This window comes from Micrasema longulum, unplaced genomic scaffold (genome assembly GCF_059751315.1).
Source record: "Micrasema longulum isolate JH-2025_06_02 unplaced genomic scaffold, ASM5975131v1 h1tg000392l, whole genome shotgun sequence".
NCBI classification, from domain to species: domain Eukaryota; kingdom Metazoa; phylum Arthropoda; class Insecta; order Trichoptera; family Brachycentridae; genus Micrasema; species Micrasema longulum.
In genome coordinates, this window is record NW_028277593.1 from 304855 (window position 1) to 329416 (window position 24562).

Consider the following 24562-nt stretch of genomic DNA (forward strand, 5'->3'; position numbering starts at 1 on the left):
TTTTTTTTAAAATCTTTTTGCCTCGCTTATGTGGTGTTGAATTTACATACATGATATATTAGCTTTAATAAAAAGAGCCTCATGAAGAGGCATAATATTATGTAGCCCTAATAATTGTGTACATGTTGGCAGAGTAGCTAGAGGAATAAGGTGCGCATTTCTCAGAATATAATTAAAATAATACTTTTGTACCTAATAAAAAAGAAATTGATTATTTAAAGCAGGTGTATATTTCGATTTTCTTTTAAAATTTTGCCTATTCAAATTCGATGCTTAAAACCAAAACAGTGCTGAGAAAACTGAGAACGTGCCAACAAAAATAAAGAAGGTGTGTATGATATACATGAGTATATAATATATTTATATGTACACAAATGGATGTTAATTAATGATATTATCTGGGTATTACACAGTTCAAAATTATTTTCTAGACTCAAAACTGACACTTTTGACAAGGCTTGAAAATTGCTTTAATGGCCAGCTTTGACTTATGACTTTAAAAACAGCAGTACTGAAATAGATCCTTGCCATCACCAAAACTAGCTGTTTATAATTTGATGTTGCCAGAATAAAAATCCACTGTTTTCTGTTAATTTTCTACTTATTTAAGCTGCCTAGCTTAAATAAGTAGAAAATTAACAGAAAACAGTGGATTTTTATTCTACCAGCCTTGGTACATAATTTTATTTTGGCAATTACAAATTTTCCAGCTGCCAACTCAATTGATTTTTTGCAACTTAGTGTCAAAATGTGTAGTTTGCATAGGTATCTAAATGAGGCCCTCAGTATCAAAGATGGCCAAAAGATCCCATACTTATTTTTGAGAAAATTTCAAAAATCTGTAATAGCATTTTTTAATTGAAATATTTGCAAAAACTATTTTTTATTTGATAATATTTGGTGCTATTAACACTTTAAACCATTAACCTAAAGGTTTAAATAACAAGAAACGCTATTTTTACGAAGTATTAAATATGCAGTTGGCCGCTTATTATTTTTTTTAAATAAAAAGAAATATTTGCATTCTTATGATTTACCCAAATATTTAATTTTGAGGGGCATTTTCAACAAGTTGTTAATAACTCACTATTGTATAAGTTGGGGTAGAGTGGGATTTGAACCACGGACCTTTGAGCCATGAGCCCGAGACACTAGCCATGGGACCACAACCCGCTTTTGATACTACTTTTAGCATTTGGCCATCTTTGATACTGAGGGCCTCAAATATTTTGTTCTGAATTATGTTAAAATTCAAATTATGCTATGAAGTTGGAATCAATAAGTTTTTCTTGCAAGTAATCTGAAGTGGAAAAATAAGTAATTAAAATAAGGTTAATAAGGGTTAAATTGCATTGCAGATAAAAATAACAACACAATATGATGATAAATTATTTAATCCTTGTCTATTGGTTTTAAAATAATGCACGGCTGGATATAAATTATAAATAATAGATATAATTTATCACATTAATTATGTATAAATAAACGAGTGGAATGCGATGACACTTTGTATCATTAATTTCCGATATAATTCTATATTTAATGACTAACAATATAATGCTACTGCACTCTCTTCATGCATTGATTTTGAGAGTTGAAAGAGTGTTTTCCAAATTAGATGCATCTTTGTCCTGCGGCTGAAAACATAAAACAAGATTGAAAAAACCACTGAAAATGGTCTTTACTTGTGAAGACAGGGCTTAAAATTTCTTATAATTTAAAAGATACAATACATAAGAGGTAAATTTGTATAAACTAAAATGTTATGAATGTCCAACTTGCAGTTCCTTAGAATATTATTATAAAAGTATTATGCTTACTGGGGATAGAAATACTGAGAAAGATATTGAAAGGAGAGTGAGTGCCGGAAGCAGGGTGAATGGTGCACTAAAATCGACCTTGAAATTAGCAGTTCACAATGGAGTCCTGGTGTCGACCCTTGTATGTATGGAATTGGAAAAAAAAGGATGAAAGTAGGCTGAACGCTGTCAAAATGCGATCTCTCAAGGGAATATGTGGTAAAACCAGGTATGATAGGCACTAGATGTCGAGATCCATACATAATGAAGGTTAAGAAATATTTGTTAAGTAACTTATAAATTAAATGTATGTACATTGTTATTATTAGAGCACACATAAGAATATGTTTATTTGTGCCTTATTTCAAGATTCAAAATAAAAATAAAAATAGTGTGAAGCTGAGAATAGCATTATCGACAGAATCAAGAGATGTATGATGTGAATGTTGATGAAAGCAGAAAACGAGATAGACCGGGAAAGACATACTGTGACCAAAGCCAACAAGTATTTGAAGATGGACATGTCAAAAGTCGGAATAATCTGCGCGCGTGCATGAGAAGATGTAGAGGAAGCGAGATCTGTACGCAAATACATAGTGATAGGCGTTCTATCCACTGTGATTTGTTGTTGTTTTGCATTTTTTTATGTTATGAAGCCTTTTACTGTTCTGGGTAAGTTACGTATTTTATTTTTTAAAACTTTTACATCGTCCAATGGTATAACCTATTGGCTAATTAAATATAATAATACAAAATAAAATAGCTTTACAATTATTCTCACGGTTAAACATAGTAAAATAAAAGTCTCCAGATTATTTCATCAAATTAATGGCGATGCTCACCATTTGAAATAAATAAAACTGAAGTCAAGATCGGGAATAAGACAGTGCTATTTTTTTTTTTACCATTATTTTTTATGACTCAAGAACTTGTTAACTATTAAAATATAAAAAATATGAAACAATATTTTTATACAACAATTACATTACAATTACAATTATCACATAAACCAGCCAATGACAGGTCATAAGCCCTGTAAATGCCTAGACTGCCATATTCCTTTCTCAACACTGTTTTCCCTCTCTGTTGAAATAAATTTAAATATGAATAACTTCCTAGGGAGTAAATCCAGCCAGTCTGCAAGCATTTGGACATACTCAAACGTTGCTGAATTAACTACCTGGTAAAAGAAGAAGTATAAAAATTGGAAAATTGTTTTCAGGCGTTGCCTAGTAGGTGATTTGGTTCAGCCAGATGAATCTCACCCACATAATAAAGGTTTCAGCTCCTTTACTTCACAAAAGTCAACAGATGGAGGAGTTGAGGAAATGTGGATGTTTAAACATGGGCAGAATGGTGAATGTTACACAGTGTGTAAAGTGGCCACTTAAACCAGCTTTAACCATTTTTGTAAAAAAAAAATTACCTCAATCATACAAAATCACCTATATCTTAAATGTAAAATTTACAATTCCAATAAAGAAATTTATTTTATCTCTCGAAAGCTTGAAATGCTGTGAAATAGTGATCTGGAAACACTAGTTCAAAGTGAATAAAGAACTCACCATGATGTAGATATGACTAGGCAGGTTCCTATCTATGACCTGCTGCAGGTACTGGCTGGTGGTGTCGGGGGGGAGGGGAGCGGCTCCCTCTACCGGGGTGAGGCTAAACTTGGGAGGAGTGACGGAGCCACACACCAGAGGGTAGAGGTTGAACACCAATTCCCGGCTGCTGTCAGGAAGTAAGCTGATAGAACACTGAAAATAAATCATACAAACCATTCGATTATTATTCCTAATAAAAACCCACTCTGGAGGCTTTTTCTGCCTGAGACCAAATAATGAAAAAAAAGCTATTTTGTAACATCAATTGACCAGTTCATTTGTAAGACATTTCAAAAATAACAAAGTTAACTCTTGTCTATGATATCACACGAGAGTAAAATATATTATATTTTTAATGTTATTCCTGACATGCGAAAATACCCTGTTATAATATAGTGTGTTGATCAAGTAACAAGTTGTAATTATTTTGACGGTTATTACATAACATCATCATCATCATTCCCTTTCCGCACCTAATAGCGCATAGGGCACTGCACTGATCCATCAATTACAGCGTATCTTGATAATTATTGTTACATGAAGGTACGATGATCAGTCTCACGCTTCAGGTACTAGTTCAGGGACTATGAAATATTCTAGTGTATAAATATCCTTTTTTAAATAGATAGTTCATATCAACCATGTCGGGAATCGAACCCGAGACCTCTTGCAAGGTAGGCAAACGCGCTGACCATTACACCACAAGGCCGACATATTACATAACATAGTTTCATTAACTAGTACATAAATATATTAAGCCAATTAGTACATAAATATATTAAGGCATTTAGTACAATAAATATTATTATTTTTAGCACCACAACAGACTAGGAGGCTCAATTCCAATGCTATATTACAGCACATACTTAGATATGAAAAAAATCATAATTAATTGTGACGCCACTGGGAATCCAACCTGGAACAATCATGCATGAAAGCATTTTAGCCATTACACCATGAACACTATCCGATATGAACACTACTTATGAATTTTATCAATTTGAATCGGGTTTTGGTCCTGTAGTAATCAGAGGTCCGAGGTTCAAACGCACTCTACCCCAACTTGATCCTTATTTTCTAATTGTGTGTGATTTCAACTTATTGAAAATGCCCCCAAAATTGAAATATTTAGGTAAAACATGAGAAGGCAACAACTTATTTTTTCTCTTTAAACTAAAATACTTTATTTCTAACAAATGTAACAAGTTTTTCTTCCATTTCAATATTCCCTTTCCACACCTAATGGTGCATAGGGAAATGCATTGGTACACTAACCACAGCGTATCTTGTTTGATACATAAAGGTAAGTTGATCAGATCGACCCCAAGATGTCTTGCATGGTAGACAAACTCGCTGATTAGTTTACCAGTTTTATAACTTACTCTTTTATGGCCCGCAAAAGTGAAGGCATCGCTGGCTTCCACCCGAAGTTCCACAGTCCTCGGCTGGGCGTGGCGGTTGTGCAAGTGGAGCACGAGGGGGAGGGGACAGCGCAGACGGCCCTGCGAGGGCAGCTCTGCGCGCACCCCGAGCCAGCTGGAGCGCACGCTCGGTGCCCTCAGGTGGCTGGATGTCTGACACAGCACCGATAGTGGACTTGATTTTCTAATATAATTATATTTAACATTATTAAAATTGAAATGTATCATTAAGTCAATGCAAAAATCACGAATGTTGTCTATGCAACTGAATATGATATTTACACATTTTTATGTAAGTAATTTTTTATACATGGTTTTTCAGGGCCAGACTTTCGTCTGCAGTTTTCTTTGCAAAAAAGTGACTCAGCAAAACTTCCCGCAAATGCTGTTTTTTTTGCCAATTTTCCATGATTGAAAATATGATACGCACAAGAAAACCAAACACCGTTGACTGATTTTGACAGCTTATGAATAGAGCTTTAAAATGACATATATGTCAATGATTTGCTACAGTGCATACACAAGTGTTGACATCTAGTGTCAAATTCTGGTTTTTAAGTTGTAGACCCAATAGAAAACTAATATAGCGCATCCAAGATACTAATTAACCAAGGCTCTAAGAGCCGATCAACTGAGGCGTGTAGGGCTGATTTCATAAGGCCATTGGGACAGATTCATTATGATCTGCAGTGCTGCTTACTAGCACATAACAGTTGGCATTAGCTGACTGTTATTATTTTAAAATACAGATTCTTCGCTATGCAATGTTAATCGCTGAACTTTTTGGGTAGATATTTGATATATTATATCTGTAAATTTTGTGTGGTTTTAGTAGAATTATTTTGAGTGACAGATTCTTCTTCAGTACATTTAGATTGCTCCGAATAGCAAAAAATAAATTGTGAGGCTTAAAGGGGTGAAATTTCACAGTGCCCGAGATCCTGATGAATCAGCTGAGGAGCACAGGGCCAGAAAAATTAGGGCCAATTTCCCTAGCATGTAACAGTCAGCGATAACTAGTAATAATAATTGATGGCAGAAAATAATTACCGTTTCCAATGAATCGTGTAGAGCCCGAGACTAGAAATTTCCTTTTCCGGTGGAATATTTCCGCTGACACAAAGCGCTTCACTTGCTATCACATTCTCCTCAACAGTCAGTCCGCGCAAGCAACTTGGCAAATCCTTATCCATTTTTTCAAAGTTGTTGCTCTAAAATTACATAAATTTATTAAAGTCTCGACCAAGTAGAAGAATTTATGTATCTAGGAAGCATGTTTTCGAGAGATGGAAGAGTAGAACAAGAAGTTGAAAGGAAAGTGAATGCGGGCACCAAAATGAACAGCGCACTAAGCACAGTAATTGCTAATAAAAATATGTCAATCGAAGCTAGAATGGCAGTGCATAACGGAGTTTTTGTCCCAACACTTACGTATGGAAGTGAAACATGGAACTGACAGAGGAAGGACAAAAGCAGAGTTAACACGGTTGAAATGGGATCTTTTAGATGAATGTGTGGGAAATCAATAAATGACGGGGAATTATGAAATCAGACGAGAGTACGTAGATTAAGAAAGGGTCACTGAGATGGCTCGGTCATGTAGAATGGATGGATGAGAAAAGAATGATAAAACAGATATATACGGTGAGAATGAAAGGTAACATAGGACAAGGACGACCAAGGAACACGTGGCATGACCAAATAAACCAAAATCTTAAGTCTGGTCATGTCAAAAGCAGACACAACCGAAGGGCATGTCAGGAGATAATCTTTAAAAATGATCATGTGCACTTATGTATATTAAAATTGAGTAAATGTGACTTTTAGTTTCTATATTGAAGCAGAACAGTGAGGAACTTGATCGAATTTGAAATTCAGCAATCAAAAAACATTTCATTTTTGTGCAAACAGAAGTGATATTGATGCATTTGAAGCAAAGGCGATGCTCTAAAATAAATGTACAAAAAATATTCTGTTTTTTTAAAAATCATTTTTGGACATGGCCATTTTCAAAGATTACCCCTGATGTATAAATGTGAAAGAAGCTAGGAATGTATGTCAGATGGCAGTCCTCTCGTAGTAGTAGTTTATTAAAGAAAACATTGTGATTGTTGCCAATAACCTAAAAACTCGCAAAGATGATTTAAAAGATTTTGAAAAGTTGAGAGAAAAATCTGAAATGGAATAGTATAAATAACTTTTACAAGTGTAATTATTAAAGACAGAATTTGGTTGATATAGAAAGAAAATGTTAGTAAAAAAAAATGTTTTTCTTTAGTGAAAACTTCTCTTTAATTTGATCTTAAAATCTTCTCTGTAGTCAAACGTATACTATAATTGGGATTTTTGGCCAGTCGTAACACTACAAAAATTATGTATTTTTTTTATTTGTTGAAAAACTGAAAGCCAATCAATTAATCATACCATATCCAACTGAGTGTTTTCAATAAAAATTGGCCACGGGCTGAGGACCTTGATCTGCGGCATAAGTATAAATGGATCTCCCGAGAAACACTTGTCCATCTCTTCAAATCGCATGGTCACACATTTAGAGGTTATGTCAAATGGTTTTACAACCGTAACTTTGATTGGGTGTTCTTTGAAACATGCCATCTTCTTGCTATCTGAAATATTGTCCCCATTTTCAGCAGCCTTGTTCTCCATGACTATATTAGCTTCAGATCTGTTGCTGTCACTCGTTGTTATAATGTAGGTAATCTTCATTAGTACTGTGGAGGACATTACTTTAGTAGATCGTAAGTAGAACACCTTTTTGTATTTCGAACGAGAATTCAAAGATCCGACTGATAATGTTAGGGGTAATGTCGATTCTGTTCCAACATCAAAGCATAACTCCGCTGAAAATTGAAAAAAAAGAACATTATGAAAATAAATAATTAAAAATACATAATTAGTCAGGAAAGCAAAAAAATAAATAAACAAAAGAGATTTTATTGTAGTCATAAAATATCGATCAAATTAAACAATTGTCTGATGTTTGAAGCTACATACTTGAAGAGTTAAAATTAAGGAAAGGGATTAATGGTGTAAAAATGAAAATCAACATTTTTTTACAAAAAATGCAACACAAAATAATGGAAAATTGAATTAAATAAGATTTATAATTATTGAAATATTTCAATTCGGAGTTTCTTGTCCAAAGTGGGTTACAAATATAATTCAGTGTCAATTATCAAAAAATAATGTTTAATTTTCCAATGTCTGCTTACCTGATGTTTCCTGACTTTCAGGGGGATTGATTAAATTAAGTGATATCTGAATATCATGGGCATCGGTTAATTCATCATTAGTTATATTGATTGTGATAGGAAACCATTCTCCCTGTAAAGCGGGATCAGCTTGCTGGATGATCACTGACATTTTTGACTCTCTAAACAAACCAAAAGGAAATGTAAAATAGCAAAATCTTTACTAATGATAATTCTTTATCTTCTCACTCACAACTGCAATAATTTTTGGCGGGATTAAAATATTTTAAGTACATATATATATTTTATCAAAATGAAAAACACAAGATTTACTTTTACTTAATCAAAACACTTTTTTTAATAAAGTTTTTTGGGTGTTCAATCATAATCTCGTCTATGTAAATTCAATATTGCGGAGGAACCATTTGTCAAAGTGATCAGGTGGAAAAAAAAAACCTTGCAATTTTGTAAAAAAAATAATTAAATGCAGTTTATTCTGTGTTGTTGATTTATACTTATAATATTAGAAAACAAACACTGATTTGAGTCTACTGAACACTTTATTTTATTTTTACAAATATAAAAACAACAATTTCGTGACAATTGTTTCGCCTTGTTAGGGCATTTTCAAACGAATGTGAAGATTAGATGGATTGAATGTCCTTATATAGTTATATAATTCAAGGTACTTAAGTAGAAAATATTTTTTTTATTTATTTATATATCTTGATAAGAAATTCTTAAAAATAGAAATATTGTATAATAATATATTTATGTTTGTATAAATTTCTTCATAATATTTCAGTCATGTTTTAAAATTAAAATGAACAGCAACTTATTATAATATTATTGATATATTTTCGACAACAATTATCTAAAGTTATAAAACTATAAAGCTTCATTAATTATCTCACAATACATACATGTATGTCAATAAATACTTACTTTGTTATATTTTTTCCGAAATTCAAATATAAATACCTAAATTCCCCATTACCTATTAAACACTTGGCCTTGCCCTGAACCATTGGTTTTTCTCTCAATTATGATTAATGTACATGCTATGGTTCATAAGATTATTTTTATTTTCTATTTTTATTTTATTTTCTAATATTATAAGTCGCAAACGAGTGGAGGCGTATAAAAAAAAAAAAAAAAAATATTATAAGTTTAAATATGGAGTTCTACAAAATAAAAACCAAATCAATCAATTGTTGATTTATATTAGAAAATCTATTTCTACTATCCAATGTGTCTATACGAAGTTCATTGTGGCAGTTATGTATGGAGTATTTGCAGTATTGCCTTTATGCAAATCAAGTATGTCTCATCCGCTGTATTGGATTGCAAGTAGTCTATTGGTCAAATTCAAAATTGAAATATACCAATCAATCTGGCTTGTCCCATTCAATCGAAAATGTATTTTGATTTTTTTTGGCTCATATGCAGTATTGACCTTACATAGACAATGTTACACATAATATATTTACTTATAAAGTGATCTTGTAAACCGGCCAACAACATGTCATAAGTTCTGTTATTACCTAGACTTTCATACAGTTTTATCAAATACTTGTTAATCTTTACTGTTTTAAGCTAGTACATGTATAGTTATTTTTAGTTAAACATTCAACAGGTAATACTTTTTTAATTTATTGAATTGAAGAGGATGAGGTGCTTTTTCATACCTTGGTATAATCTGCGCAATGGGCACGGGCTGGATACTGTCAAAATCAGGAATTGGTTTCTGAACAGATCTGTAATTAAATATCTCTGGGTACAACCCTGAAATCGGTCCTCCCGCTCCGTTGAATTGTAAAATAGCGTGGCGACCATTTGATTTTCCGAGCTGAAGAGCAATGGATGCTATCTGAAATCCAGAAAAATATTATTTAAGAGTAGAATAAATGAAAAATGGTTTTGTATAATATCACGGTCACAGAAAATTCACACAAATTTGCATAAGTGAGAGTATACATTCTAGATTGTTCTATTTAATACGACCTTTGTGAGTCCTTTTTTCGGTTATAAAAATTCAGACGAGAGAAATAACGTGATACATCTTACATTTGCATAAGAATATTTGATACAAAATCTTAATGCAAAAATATTGACTATTCTTGATGGAATTCCATTGCAATATAATTATATTGTATATTTATATTTAAGTTAATAATTAAAAATACTTGGTACACTTAATACACCCATTAGAGGCTGAAAGTGCTAATTGGTTGAATAAACAGGTCGAAGTGTACCAAGTGTTTTTAATTAGTAACTTATATATAAATATAAGTTAATAAATCATTTATTATCAAATTGAAAATAATTTTGATTTAAGCAAATGTTCAACAAACGACTTAAATCATTTGAGATGTTTTCTGGTAAATCCGATGATTTTAGGTGATAAAAAGTGCTTCACACATCTTGAAGCAGAATGCAGGAAAGATGGAATATCCTTAACAGATATCCACACTGTAGTAAAAAGTAGTTATCACGCGCCATTGTTCTTGAACTTTGCAACAATGGTGATTGGACTCATAAAGGTAATAACCAAAATCAGTGATCGAACATCCCATTTCCAAGACAAACAAAAACTTTTTTTTTCCGAGTACCTTAGCCTTGTACATGACACGTAAGGCTACTAAATACAGGACCCCAATTATATTTAAAAAAATAATAAAAAAAAACATATAAAATTTTGTTTTATGTTTATGTTTATATGGTAGAATTGGCTCTGTACTATGTAGCCATTTTACTTGAAAAAAAAAAGGATATGGGAATATTTCACATTAGGAAAGCTTTAAAAATAATCAAACAACCTTTCAATATAGCCCATTATAAGATGTTCCATTGTGATGGTCACCCTATACTTATTAAACTCACGCCCCTCCCGTCATCTCCTCCCCCTTTTTTCAACTATTTCTCCCACAACATATTTTCACAACCTAATTAGTGCATGTAATGGTTGCTTATTAAAATGCAGTCGTGGTGGCTTTATATTTTTGAACAACAACTATGGTGAAGTTGTATAGTGGGTTTTGCATGTTGGTTTAATTGGTGTCCTGACGAAGAGACGGGGACGTCTCGAAACCGGAAGACAATTAAAAGTCGGTAAGTGGTTATATACAAATATTTAATAATATTTAGTAGATATATTTCATTTATAAGTTGATTAACACCTATTTCTTAACCTTAAGTTTGAAATGTGTTTTTTGTCTTTTCTTCATAAATGTTTTTTGTCATTACATAATATTTTTTTACTGCCTTACATAAAATATAATTTTGTGACTTCGCTTTTTAACTTAATGAGAGTCTGATTTTTACCATTCCTCTGCTATTGAGGCCATGCTCATGTTAGCTTTGACCAATTTTTATCCTAAATTCTGCATTTTTTAAGAACACAAATATGGTGTATATGCCAATATATTAAACCCTCTTAAAATAGTACAAAGATTAATAATCAAAGCAATTTCAAAGAAACCCTCAACATTTAATATTGAAAATTCATATAAATTATTTAAAGGTCATACAGTAGACACTATTTAGAAAATATTTTTTTTATACAAATTTACAAAGAAGAAAATATATTTACTCAAAACAAACTTGAGATTAATGAGTCACTCATTTACCAAAATAATATAAAAATTCCTAAATTTCACACAAGTCATGGTCAAAATAGTTAAAGTATATTTAAAGAAAATTTTTGAACCCTAGTTAAAACAGCATTCTAGTTTGATTGGTATTACTGTATTATTATTTTCGGTTATTCTTTTTATTTCATAAATTATTTTTTCCTCGTGTATATTCAAATTATATAACTTCAAATTACTAAATAACTATAACAGTGTAAGTCACTCTCCAAGCAGAAGAACTAGTCTCTTTTTTGAAAAGATACAGTTCTAAATATATTAAAGTAGATTGTAATAGAAAAAAAAAACATGTATCATTTTATGTAACAATGTATATTATTTATTTTTATAAAATATCATTGAACCGTTGATGTATAAATAAATCAATATTGTAAAATGTTTTTTTTTTGTTTAAAGACTAACTTGTAATTCTCTGCCTACATCCTGTGGATCAGGTACAAATTGGCAGAGGAATTTTCTCACTTGTCCATCTTCAAACAGAAGAAGTGGGGAAGATTCCCTCTCGCACACAGCAAACTCACACGAGTAGCGCGGATTGTTCACACAGACACTCAGGCGGTCCAGTTGGATGGGAGATGGAGCCAATACCCTGCATTGTACAATACGGGGTTTCATATTAGGTAACTAACAATATTTTGAGGGTGCCCAAATCGCTGACAAATACTAGATTTAATATTCAAGAAAATTTATCAAGATTTATAGATATTCCAACTGAATTGAATAAACCTTATGTCAGAATTTGCACGTATTCCATTGTTGGTGAAATAATTCTGTAGACTCACTCACATCAAGGTTTCAACTATGTATTTATTTCACAAAAAACAACACATGGAAGAATTGAAGGCATATGCTGCCCTCGTAAGCAAAATGGCAGCTTTTTGACAAAAATCACAAAATGAATTAAATATGAGATAATGTTCTATAACAAAAAAGCAAAAAGCAGAAAAAATATATTTCATTATGAAAAACGATGATATATTTTTTAACTTTTTAAAACAATAACAATGTATCTAGAGATTCATAAGCAAAAATACAGTAGATATAATACAAACTGGTTTCATGCTTAGAAACAATTGACATACTATGTTTTTGCCATGATTATTCACAGTTTTTAAAAATTTTCATAAATTTTATAAATACTAAAAAGTGAATATGACTATAAAAAATATGACTTTTGCAAATAGCTGCCTTTTTACTTATGAGGCAGTATGGAAGTTCTTGATAGGTATGGGAGTGGTAAATATTAGTGTGTAAAGTAATAAAATAAACCAGCCAATTACACATCATAAGATCTGTAAATGTCTAAACTTCTATATTCCCGTATCTAAAAAGTTCTCCATTTCTGTTGAAAAATCTATCAAATTAATGTGTTTTTAAATACTTCAAAATATTTTTTTCAATTAGCAGTATTTAATGGCAGGTGTGCCAGAGAGTATCTACTCCTAAATAAGAAAAATAGATGTAAAATGTGTATCAAGCCCTGTTGAAACATAAATAGGTCACCATAACATCAAATACGATCACTGCGTTAGTAATATCACATTGTAAAATAGCAGTAAAGTTAGAACCAATAAAAATTGCAGTCTCGAAATTAATTTTTTGAAAGTGACTTGATTTTTTGCAAAAATAAATTGTTTTAAGTAAAAGTGAAACCGGTAGGAAGTCTCAAGGTTTTTGAAATGGTTTTCACTATTGTCTTGTCGTGGTGCAAAAAAAAAAAAACAATACTAACCTCACAAAAAGTTCTATGGTAATGGAGTTATCTACTCTGTACTCAGTTTGCGTAAAGCGAGCCTTGGCTTCGATGCAGGATGAGATCAGGGACATGTCCACAGTGATTTGGTGTAAGTCTTTGTTGCTGGCTAAACTCCACAACTCCAGGGCGCCAGCTGAATACCCGTCGGGGACATTCAGCTCTGGCTGAGGGCTCAAGCACTGAAGGAGAAATATACACAAAAAGATATTAGTGGTAGTTCTCATTACTATTCTAAAAGATGGGGATTCGCACCCTCCAAGCCTAGGCCTAGGCTACTGAAAGGAGGACGAGTGCTTTCATATTGCTAAATCTCCTTTTCCAGGACCAGGTTCTTTAAGTATAGAGCTATTAGGTAGAAGGCGAGTGCTCTAACATCGAAAGATGTAACCAGTTGTCTCCCGAGGATGCGGCTTATTTTGTGATATATATATTGCATTCACATAAAATCTGTATAGATGTTTCATCATCTGCACTGCAGAACTTACATGTAGAAATTTCAGTAAGGTTCATTCAAGCAAAGTGTTTATTTTATCTGCAGTGCCCTGTAGACTAAGTTACGGCTAAGTTTTACAGCCAAAAGCAAACTTTTACGAGTACTCTTTTAGTAGTTTCTTTGCATGGTGCTAATCAGGTGCCTTCCGCCAGTACATTATGCTTTACTTCCAGGCCCCGTGACCTAAGTTCATTCATAAACTGCCTTGTTGCCGCTGATATATGAGTGTCCAGGTACCCAAATCAATGTTATGCTGTTATTAAGCGCCTGTAGACATTGCGAGGTTAATAAGAGGAGATGCCCGACTATTTGAGAGTAGTCAAAATACTAAAATAAAATGTTAAGATGTAAAATTTTACTAAACAAGAGTTAACTAAAATGAGTGTCATAATGAGTTCTGGCCTCTTAGTACTGCCCGACGACAACAACAAAGGTTTAATTTGTTCACAGGTCATATCCTGGTTCAAGGCATTACAAGTGTATATTTTTAAATTAAATATTAGCTTACATTTAACACCGCTATCAAATTATCGAGAATCCTTTTCTTATCGTTGTTGGGGACGGAAATGTTTTTTCCCAGGGCTTCTATGGCCAGAGTTACATAGTCTTGTATATTGGCTAGTAAGTAGGCGCAAGTCAAGGCCTTGTTCAGTATTTTTGATACTAAACCCCACCATTTCTCCCTTCGATAATCCCACAACATGTGCATTAGTAACCTGTGAATAGTAAAATTTACATTTAAACTGTAACAACCATAAAGTTCAATAAATAACATTTTACTAAGGAATAAAAATAAAATAAACACATACGTGAGGGCTTTGCCATAATCAGCACAAGTGTAGTATTCTTCAGCCATTTGCACTAACAGGTGGCGTCTCATTCGTGGGCAGCAATATGTCTTAAACTGCGCTATAGCACTTCCCAAAAGACTTATAATAATCATCTAAAAATATATAAAATTATTATTTTCTACTTAAAATATGTTTATGATGCAAGTAAATAACAACAGAGATGAAGAACATTTTAGAGAAGGAAATATTGAAGCCTAGGTATTTGACCTGTCATTGGCTGGTGTTCCCTAGGGGATGAAATCCAGTCCTTTGTGTACAAACATTTTGACAAACTCAAAACATTAAAAAATAATTAAAAATGAAATTTGTGGTATCTGTATTTACATACGAACAGATAATTACGGTACAAAAACATCATCGAGGAAAAGAAACTTCGACGGGGTTAGCCGCACTTGAATTAATTCACTGTAATTGATGTGAGTAATGCATTGAACACAAATAAGGAACACCTTCAGCCATTTTTTTTTCTTTACGTTTGGAATTAAACTCAGGTGCTTTGGCATGGTAGACTGGTAGTACGATTCATGACAAAAACTATACACATAATAAAAAAAAAAATAATAACAAAGTTTTTTTGTGTTTTGGATTAAATTTTACCGAATGGTTGACGTTATGTAGTTCGACATATTGAAGAGCCAACATGGCGTCCTTCTCTCTTTGAGGATCCAGTGGGTCGGCACTCAATTTACCTGGTCTCCATGGTCGCTGACCATAAAACTCTATTGTTCCTGCAACAAAATGTATCCTTATTAATATTTTGATACTAGGATATATTTTTAATACATGTTATGTGAAAATTATATTATTTATGAAGAGGAAAAAACATTTATGAAGAAAAAAAATCTAAATTCAAACAGAGTTGAGACACATGTGTTAAACAAATAATAAATTAAATATGTATATGTGCAATGTACACATACCAATATGTTTATGTGTGGCTATTGGCATTAATACATAGACATGCCCTAAGGAGTAAAATATTTTTTAAAGTAGTGACATGAAAACGAACACATAGTTACTAAGTTTGTTTATTTATATCAGGGCTGCATTCAACGATCATGCATATGCTACCAAAAATTGGAGGATACTCATTTTTGGTACATAAAAAACTTTGTATTTTAACATTAACAATCAACATTTGCTTTTGGTGGATCCAAATCAGATACTTTCCTAAAATTCCTCATAGTTTTGACCCATTTATTTCTTGCCACTGGATTTTGGGGAATACAGAAATAATATTAACTCAACTTAACTCTAGGCGTAGTTAGACATTTGCGAAAAAAAAAAATAATGTTTGAATATTAATTGTTTTAAGCTGTGTTAATCACTCATGAACAAATATTTACCAGTGAAAAGTGACACAATCCTTTTGATAATGTTTATCCGAAAGGTTTTTACACACTTTCATGACACCAGCAGGCGTTTTGGTTTTGATTCTAAACGTCACGCCTGGCTGGAGGTCAAAGAACGACTAAATACGCGTTGATTGAGCGTTTGAGCATGAGTTAAGTGTTATCATTTTTTGAAGGCTCAGGGCATGTCTATGTGTATTAATATGTCAATTTGTGTGGCATATTTCGAGATTCAAAATACATAATAATAATAATATTTATTAGACATAATATCTGTGTGGAAGGAAAGGTAATTTTGAGCTGTATGTAAAGGAATGTGTTTAAACTTTTATCTGTATGTGTGAAAATAATCCATATTATATACTCCATATAAACTGCCTTGAGATGGTCACCCCACCAAAACAGTAGTCTATTTGAAATCGGAATTATTGTTGCATGTCTGCTATTTATGTTTAATGTTTCTATCAATACAGTGTTATCTATTATATTTTTATTTATTTATTTATTATCATTATATTACATACACAAAATTATAATTTATGTAAAGTTGCTTTGACTGTCTAACTAGGACTATTTACCCCGTTCTAAAACAGTCAAAAACGTGCAAAAATGTACTAGAACATAATATAAAAATAATGTAAGTGAATACCTCGACACGGGTTATGCCCAGTGAGGTGTTTATATAGAAAAGGAAAAATATAATATTTTATGTGAAATAAATAAAAAATAAAATTGGTAATATTACTCTAATCAAAATTTCAAGTACCTACATAAGGTAACTGTTTTTTTAACTCTGTGCTAAAAAAAACCCCTGGAAACGGTGCTGTATGGTCGTGTTACGTTAAGCAAAAAACTAGTGATTTGAAATACAAGTAGGTATATAAAAACAAAAAAAAAAAAAATTCTATTAGATAATCTGTTTTTCATAATTTAAAAAAATAATCATATTGTGCCTACTTAAGGTCTGTTATAAAAAAATACAACTTCATGATTTTTTTGAAAAATAAGTCAAATATGTCAACTCTTGTATCTATGTACTCATTCCATCATCATCATCATCATTCCCTTTCCGCACCTAATGGTGCATAGGGCACTGCATCGGTAGACCAATCGCAGCGTATCTTGTTCTTTTTTTTTGTTTCATAAAGGTAAGATGATCAGTCTTACACTTCAGGTACCAGTCCAGGGACTATGAAATATTTGAGTGTGAAAACACACACCCCTTTAAATAAATATTTCATATCAACCATGTCGGGAATCGAACCCAAGACCTCTTGCATGGCAGGTTAACGCGCTGACCATTCCACCACGAGGCCGACAACTCATTTCAATTTTTAAAATTTTATTTTTATTTTTATTTTATTTATTCAAATATACACAAAAATCACAAACATCAGATCGCGCCAAATAAATAATAAATAAAAGTTTATTGGCGTTTATCATGTGACATCATAGCCACGCCACGCAAGGGTTAATAACACTTCTTTCAAAACCACTGTATTATCTTAATTGTTTAAGGGAAATTTATTTAAGTGTTCAATTATTTCAGATGATTGGTGGTCGCATAAATAATTAATATATTTTGAAATACTTAGGCCCATTTTTCCTTGATCTGATATTTTCGACGGAGAGAGCATATATGGTTTTATCTATCACAATGCAGAACCAATCTGCCAACCGGTTATGCCGGTGGGTAGACCAATTTCTTCGTTAATACTATTGCCTCGGATGTCAACGAATTTCATGACAGTGAGATTTCCATCAGGAGAGCAACATCAAAATTTGAATGTTATTCTATTTACTTGTTGACCATAAGTGTATCATACAAATACACATAAACACACCCATTGTTGTAACACAATTTAATAATATGTATGATTCTTATTTAGAAACTTTACTGGTCTGTCTTTAAACTGTATTTTTTTTAATGTTACTATATGATTGTCGACTGTTTGTTTCTTTAAAATAAATAATAAATAAAAAATTTGTATTTACTGTTAATAACCAAATTAAACAAATAATAATTCTGATCGATTTTGGATTCTGAAACTGGTGTGGTTTGTGTGTTTGATTTATTACGAACAAATTTTGTTTGCACCACAACAGGTCAGGAAGCCCTATTACGGTGAATTAGGGCACAGAATACCTAGGCTCGAGAAAAAACAAATTCAATTTTCGTGTTCTCACAGGGAATCGAACTTGGGACCTTCCGTGCGTGAGTCAAGTGTCTAAGCCATTACACTACGGAGGTCGCCTATTATATGAGAATTACAATGACATTTAATATTATTTATAACATATGGTGTTCATATTCCAACTTTACTAGCTATCTATATCTAAAAAGTGTTGGGAACAGAAGAAAATTTCCGCTAATGCATACCTTGCAAAGGATCAGGTTGTGGATACGTGGCGCTTGTACACAATGCCTGACAGGATTCCCTCCTCTGTGTGGCGCACTGGGCGGCCTGCTGATAGAAGAATCCGGGATGGAGGGTCTGTATAGCAGGCAGACCAGCTCGTATCGCTTCATCAAATAGCTCTCCAAAAACACTATACCTATTAATAAAACATTTAATTTGTTATTTTATGATTTGGGCATTGGTTAATCGAGATTGCATATCGCTCAAAAATACACAACAATAGCTATTTTATAAGTAAGAAAATAAAACTTCCACAATTTTGCTTGTGCAGAATATATACAACTATTATGTTCTTATTTATATTTTTAAATGTTGCGAAGCAAAACTTCTATACTTGTATTTATAAATTATTTTTATGGCATGCATCCTTTTGTAAAAATGTAATTTTGATGATATATTTAATTTACCTGGTTTTATTTGAGCGACATTAATTGATTTATATTTCATTTTGTTTACAGTTTAGAAAGAAATAACATTACTTTATAAACAAATTCTTTCATCGCCAGATCAACATTGAACTTTAATCATCTATAATAACACTCGTCTTTTCCTACTAAGTTTAACTTGAACCATTTCATGTTTTTATTACATTATCCTTTTCCTTCCAATTTACATAATAAGGTTTTTCATACTTATTTTATTGTTGCAATCATACAGTATATAATTGTAAATGTCTGTGGGAGCATTAATAAATTAAATACAAGATACAAAAATAATAATTGCCAATTCGGAGATAATTGATTCACCAACATCAGTGATCTATTTACATTTTTCTGTATGGTCTAAAATTACAATATAAAATGACTATAAAATATACTATATATTACTATTCTAGTAGAGAAATTATTTCAGCTTACTGTCTGGCCATCCAGGCGTGGTGTTCGAATGCCAATTCTTTCATTCCGACTTTGCTTTTGTATCTGTCGATGTGGGTCCTAAGTTGAGAGATAGAATCCCTCGGCAGACTCAAGTTGAACAGCAATCGACATAGTTTGTAATTAATGTACCCAGCAACAGTTTTAATTTCCAAGGCATTCGTATCAACCATGCGAATTTCCAAGAGATTGTTGTAAGCGTGCAAATAGTGTCTGAAAGACAATACTAAGTTGTAAAATAAATGACATATTTATATTAGTGGTTGCACGTTATTCACTCTACAGCCACGCAGGACCCTGCTGACAGTTTATGTTTGAACTAAAGGATGTGAGCTTGACTTGGGAGGAAGCACAAGAGTTGGCAGTTGACAAAAAACCATAATGTAGTCCCAACTAGAGGTAATTTGTTCTAATCACATTGACAAGTTTACTCAATCGGACATGTATTTATTATACATTTTATATGTATATATATTTTTTTTTAATTTTGTATTTATTTTTAAAAAATGGTACATTTCTTTCATTCGATACAATATACAGGTGATAACTGCACAATAATTTTAATTATTTATATACTCTTTTACATTGATTTTATATTTTGGTATGCCTGTACTGAGAAAAACATTTTACACTTTTTTTAAACATCCTTAAAACTAATACATTTAAAACATAAGTACTTAATTAGTAACATATTACAACAGAGATGAAGAACATTTAAGAGAAGGTAATATAGAAGTCTAGGCATCTACAGGGCTTATGACCTGTCAATGGCTGGTTTAAGTGGCCATTTTACACACTGTGTAACATTCACCATTCTGCCTATATTTGAACATCTATATTCCTTCAATTCTTTCATCTGTTGATGTTTGTGAAGTTAAAGAACTTAAACCAGCCATTGACAGGTCATACGCCCTGTAGATGCCTAGACTTCTATATTACATTCTTTTAAATGTTCTTCATCTCTGTTGTAATATGTTAATATAAACAGCTCCCCAGGGAGTTGAATCCAGTCCTTGTCTACAAAAATTTGGACAAACTCAAAATATTGTTACTTAATTAGTTTCTTTTAATCAAATTTAACAAATAAAAAAGTTCCTGAATCCGATACAATCATAAAAATGTTTGCACGTCTTTAATTTTTCAGAGACATTTAATCGAGAGAGAATTTTAATTGATGAAGCTTGAAATGAAATAATAAAAAAAAACACAATTGAATATATAAGCATAGTAAATAAGAAAAGCCTACTTATGTGCTGTGCTGTTGTCTTGTCTCAATTCGTGAATAAAGCCCATCTTAAACTGGTGTCGCACAAACAGGTACTGGTGAGTCATTTTGTTCAAGTGCTCGCGGTGTGATTTCACTTGCCTTGCCTCATGGTGATAGTAATTCTGAGCAAGATCGTAGAATGCAATCTCAAGCCTGATTGCATAATCTGAATACAAATAAATATCATTTTATTATCAAAGGTAAAGGAACAGGTCGCAAGATCTATAGAAGGAAGAAGGATGGAGGTATGAGTGAAATGATCAACCAAACTACAATATTGAATGATTACTGCATCTTTGAAAAAAAAAGAAATAAACAAAAAGAGAACAGGTACTAACTGACATGTGACATATATTTTTACAGAGATAAAGAACCTTCCAGAGAAGGTAATATGTACTAGGCACTCTCTTAATACCACTCCACAATTCCTCTTTCTTCTCTAACTCATATAGTGTCCATGCGGCTCCACTCTGGAATCATCTCCCATCCACCATCAAAGATGTTACTACAGTATCTCTGTTTAAATCACGCCTGAAGAAACATCTCCTTTCTCTTCCTTAATCTCTTCTCCTTTCCTCCTCTTCTTTCCTTTTTCCCATTGAGTAATAGTATTGATTTAAGGTCATTTATAAACAAATACGTTTATTTATTTTTTTATATATCGTTAGCTTTTTAATCTTCATTTCCTATTGAATATGTTTTGTAACTTGAATTATAAAAATAAAACTATTAATTTATTGGTTGGTTGGGAAAAATTGCCATTTGCCAAGAAGCCTGCCAATGTACAAATAAATATGTACAAAAAGTTAAATAAATATGTATTTTAGCATTGTATTATTTTCAGAACACAAACTAATAACGAGGAAGTTCAGTGATTTAAAACAAAATTAATAGACTATCAAACTAAGCCAAATTTAAAAAATATATTCTTATGTATCAACGCTATGATTCTTTTAAGTTTTGTAATTTTAAAATTACTCCGTGTGTGACCTCACAAGTTCTTTTAGGTGAGTTCTGCTGATTGGTGAATTGGCTTCCCGTAAACCTATCACAAACCTCTATCATTGGTTGATTCGGAAGAGCTAGTGATGTTGTTCAAAGTAGTTAATTTTTTATGAAAATACTAAAATAATGATACAAATTAATGCTTTAATTTTTACCGTGAGTAAGAAAACATTTTTTATATCCAATCAGCCTTGGAAAAATTCATAGTTTAAAAATTGATTAATATCAAAACAGAATAACAATGCAACTTGGCCATATGCATATCTGTACCTCAGAGGCAAACGGATGCAAATCCAGAATTTGGTGAAATGACATTTCGATTTTCGTATCCAGTTTAAGATCTTGTCTATTGATTTTGAAGAAATGTAAGCCTCATAATGAAAGAACCAATATATTAAGATACTGAAAATACTAAATAATGCTATAAATTATTTAGAATTACTTAGACAAAGTAGGTTATTTAGGTTTGTTTTGAACATTTGATGTTTGGATTTGCATCCATCTGCTTTTGATATTAATAATTACTTATGAGGTGGTCTCCATGTGGCAACACGAAAAGTGACTTGGGCTGTATCTCACACGCAGCGCACAGGGCCTGTGCCCTCTCGGCCCCCAGGGTGTCCTCTGATGGGGGAAGGGGGGCGCAGTTCTGCACTACCACCACTACCAGACGGGGAGAGTGCCCTTCTGTGGCGGCCCTGAATCAAAATCAAACATGTAATTATCTTATTTAGGTGGAATAACTTGCTGTCCTATATCAAAGATGCTCTCGGAATGTTCATACATACCTAAGTTGAGTTAATTTTTTTTTATATCTGAATATTTAATTACTACTTTTCCCCACAAGGAGTAAGGTGTATTTAATTTCTTAGATTGACAATTTTTTCTATTGGTCTATATAAATTGGTTATGTTTTTTATGAATATTTTAGTTTTTTATTGTTTATTATGTTAATTATAATTTGGTTAATTGGATTAATTCGGTTTTTTTTTATTAGTATTATTATGCTTTTTTGTTGAATAGCTAATCTTTGTTGAATAGCTAATCTTAGGCATGTTTCACATTTTGTAAAATGATTGCCTCAGCACGGGACGGTATAAAAAAAAAGAATACAAACAATGTAAAAGTATAAATAAATAAATAAAAATAAAATAGTGTTGCGGACTTAGGAATCAGAGGTCTGAGGGTCGAACCCCACTGTATCACAACTTGATTCCCATTTTCCAATGGCAAGTTATTTTCTCGTCATCGTCATTTCCTTTCCACACCAAATAGTGCATATAATTGGTACATCAACCGCAGCGTATCTTGATCATTTTCGTTACGATCAGTATTATGCTTAGGGACTTATTATAGTTATTTACAACTCATCAAAAATGACCCCCAAAATTGAAATATTCAGGAAGGTAAATCATGAGCAAAATATAATTTCTTTTAAAAAAACTCCAACCAAACGCTGCTGAACTTGAGTTTTTTCTATTACCACTTCTCTTTAAATTAGGAAAAAATGCAAAATTTCCACCGGCAAGTGGAAGCTAAGATAATTGAAAAAAGACATCGTCATAAACTAGATATACGTAATAGAAATATGTATAATAATACCTCATAGATTGTACTCTGGAAGCGCATTCAATTATTTTCTCGTTCCATTGTGGATCACTCCAGTCCATGTCATAGAAAACTACTATAACAGCAGGAATAAGATTGAGGTGTTTATTCAGCCAATTTTTCTTGAGTATTCCCTTAGGAATATACCATTCATATGAATTTCTCTTGGGTTTAATGATGGGAAACTCGTGAGCATTTGATAGCAGTTTAAAGTGAACGGGTACCCTATCAGGGCGGCGATTGTTTCCAAAAGCATCCCAAATTGTTTTGTGTATTGCATTATTCACGGTATCAAGCCCAGTTATACCAACGAGTGCTAAAGGTTTTGCCACTAGCTCCGGAGGCAATTCGGTCCCATCTACAGGCTGAGTAGACATCATTACTTTACTGGTCTTAAAAATTAATCAAATTAAGCACTATTTTATAGCATTAAATTTAAACTTTACTAAATAATATCTAATAATTATTCTAAAACCAGACAATATTATACGCTATAATGTAAAAACCCGGAATCTGTCATATTGACAGGAGAATAGAAGGATGGTTATCCATAGAAGTGAATGAGAAACAATATGTTAGGGTACTACTTGCAAACCCGGCAAAATCCAAAATCTAAAAAAAATTAGACATTAATTGAAACTTATTCAGAACTCAATTTTTTACAATAATTATAACATTGTCAGTTAAAAATACGGCTTTATTTGTAAGAACTTGACTTAAAATTGTAAGGTTTGTTTCAAACATGGCAACCTCTACTTGAGTATTGTAAAGTTGGAATGTATAAAATTAAATAAATTATTTCTCTACTGTTTCTTGACATAATCATGCTTATATCGTCACTGCTTACGTATAAAATATTTACTGATTATAATAAAAATTTAAGTAAAAAAAAAAGTTGAAGCTAAGAATTGTATCAGTTTTTGGTGATTTGCTAAAAATAAAGAAAAATGGATTTTGCCAGGTTCGCAAATAGTAAACTCATGTATCTATTAATTATGGCTTGATATTCTTGTCTCCCAAAAATGTGTAATAAACAAAAATGTAATGATCGATTTACTATACTCGGATATAGGATTTACTGGTCCCTAAGATGTTTATTTAGGCGAAAGTGATCGTTGGTCAAATAAAATAAAATGATAAAACTTAACCATTTTATCAAAATTATCGTTGCAGTTACTCTTTCTAATACTTCATTTATTAATCATGTAATAAATACACTGATGTGGCATAATGTCGTTTTCTTGTGTCA

The 24562-nt window shown here is 32.1% G+C and overlaps 1 protein-coding gene across 1 annotated transcript; it reads right to left on the bottom strand.

Moving 5' to 3' along the window:
* Window positions 1-1378: 1378 nt before the first annotated feature.
* Window positions 1379-23830, bottom strand: gry (trafficking protein particle complex subunit 11 gry). The gene is made up of 17 exons (XM_088225862.1): window positions 23308-23830; window positions 22231-22403; window positions 20680-20866; window positions 19416-19646; window positions 18519-18694; window positions 15384-15514; window positions 14745-14878; window positions 14444-14651; window positions 13419-13621; window positions 12089-12275; window positions 9725-9906; window positions 8058-8218; window positions 7252-7685; window positions 5878-6038; window positions 4789-5011; window positions 3365-3559; window positions 1379-1637 (listed from the first exon to the last, which is right to left on the bottom strand). The coding sequence occupies exons 1-17, from the start codon at window positions 23691-23693 to the stop codon at window positions 1575-1577; spliced, it is 3435 nt and encodes a 1144-aa protein (XP_088081988.1). The 5' UTR covers window positions 23694-23830; the 3' UTR covers window positions 1379-1574.
* Window positions 23831-24562: the final 732 nt, after the last annotated feature.

Excerpts from the sequence above, each read along its gene's own strand:
- gry (XM_088225862.1), bottom strand. The coding sequence starts at position 23,693 with ATGATGTCTACTCAGCCTGTAGATGGGACCGAATTGCCTCCGGAGCTA. Across the intron at positions 13,622-14,443 it reads ATTTGATAGCGGTGTTAAAT|TGCTTGAGCCCTCAGCCAGA; the intron begins GTAAGCTAATAT and ends TTTCTCCTTCAG. Across the intron at positions 9,907-12,088 it reads ATGTAGGCAGAGAATTACAA|ATAGCATCCATTGCTCTTCA; the intron begins GTTAGTCTTTAA and ends TCTGGATTTCAG.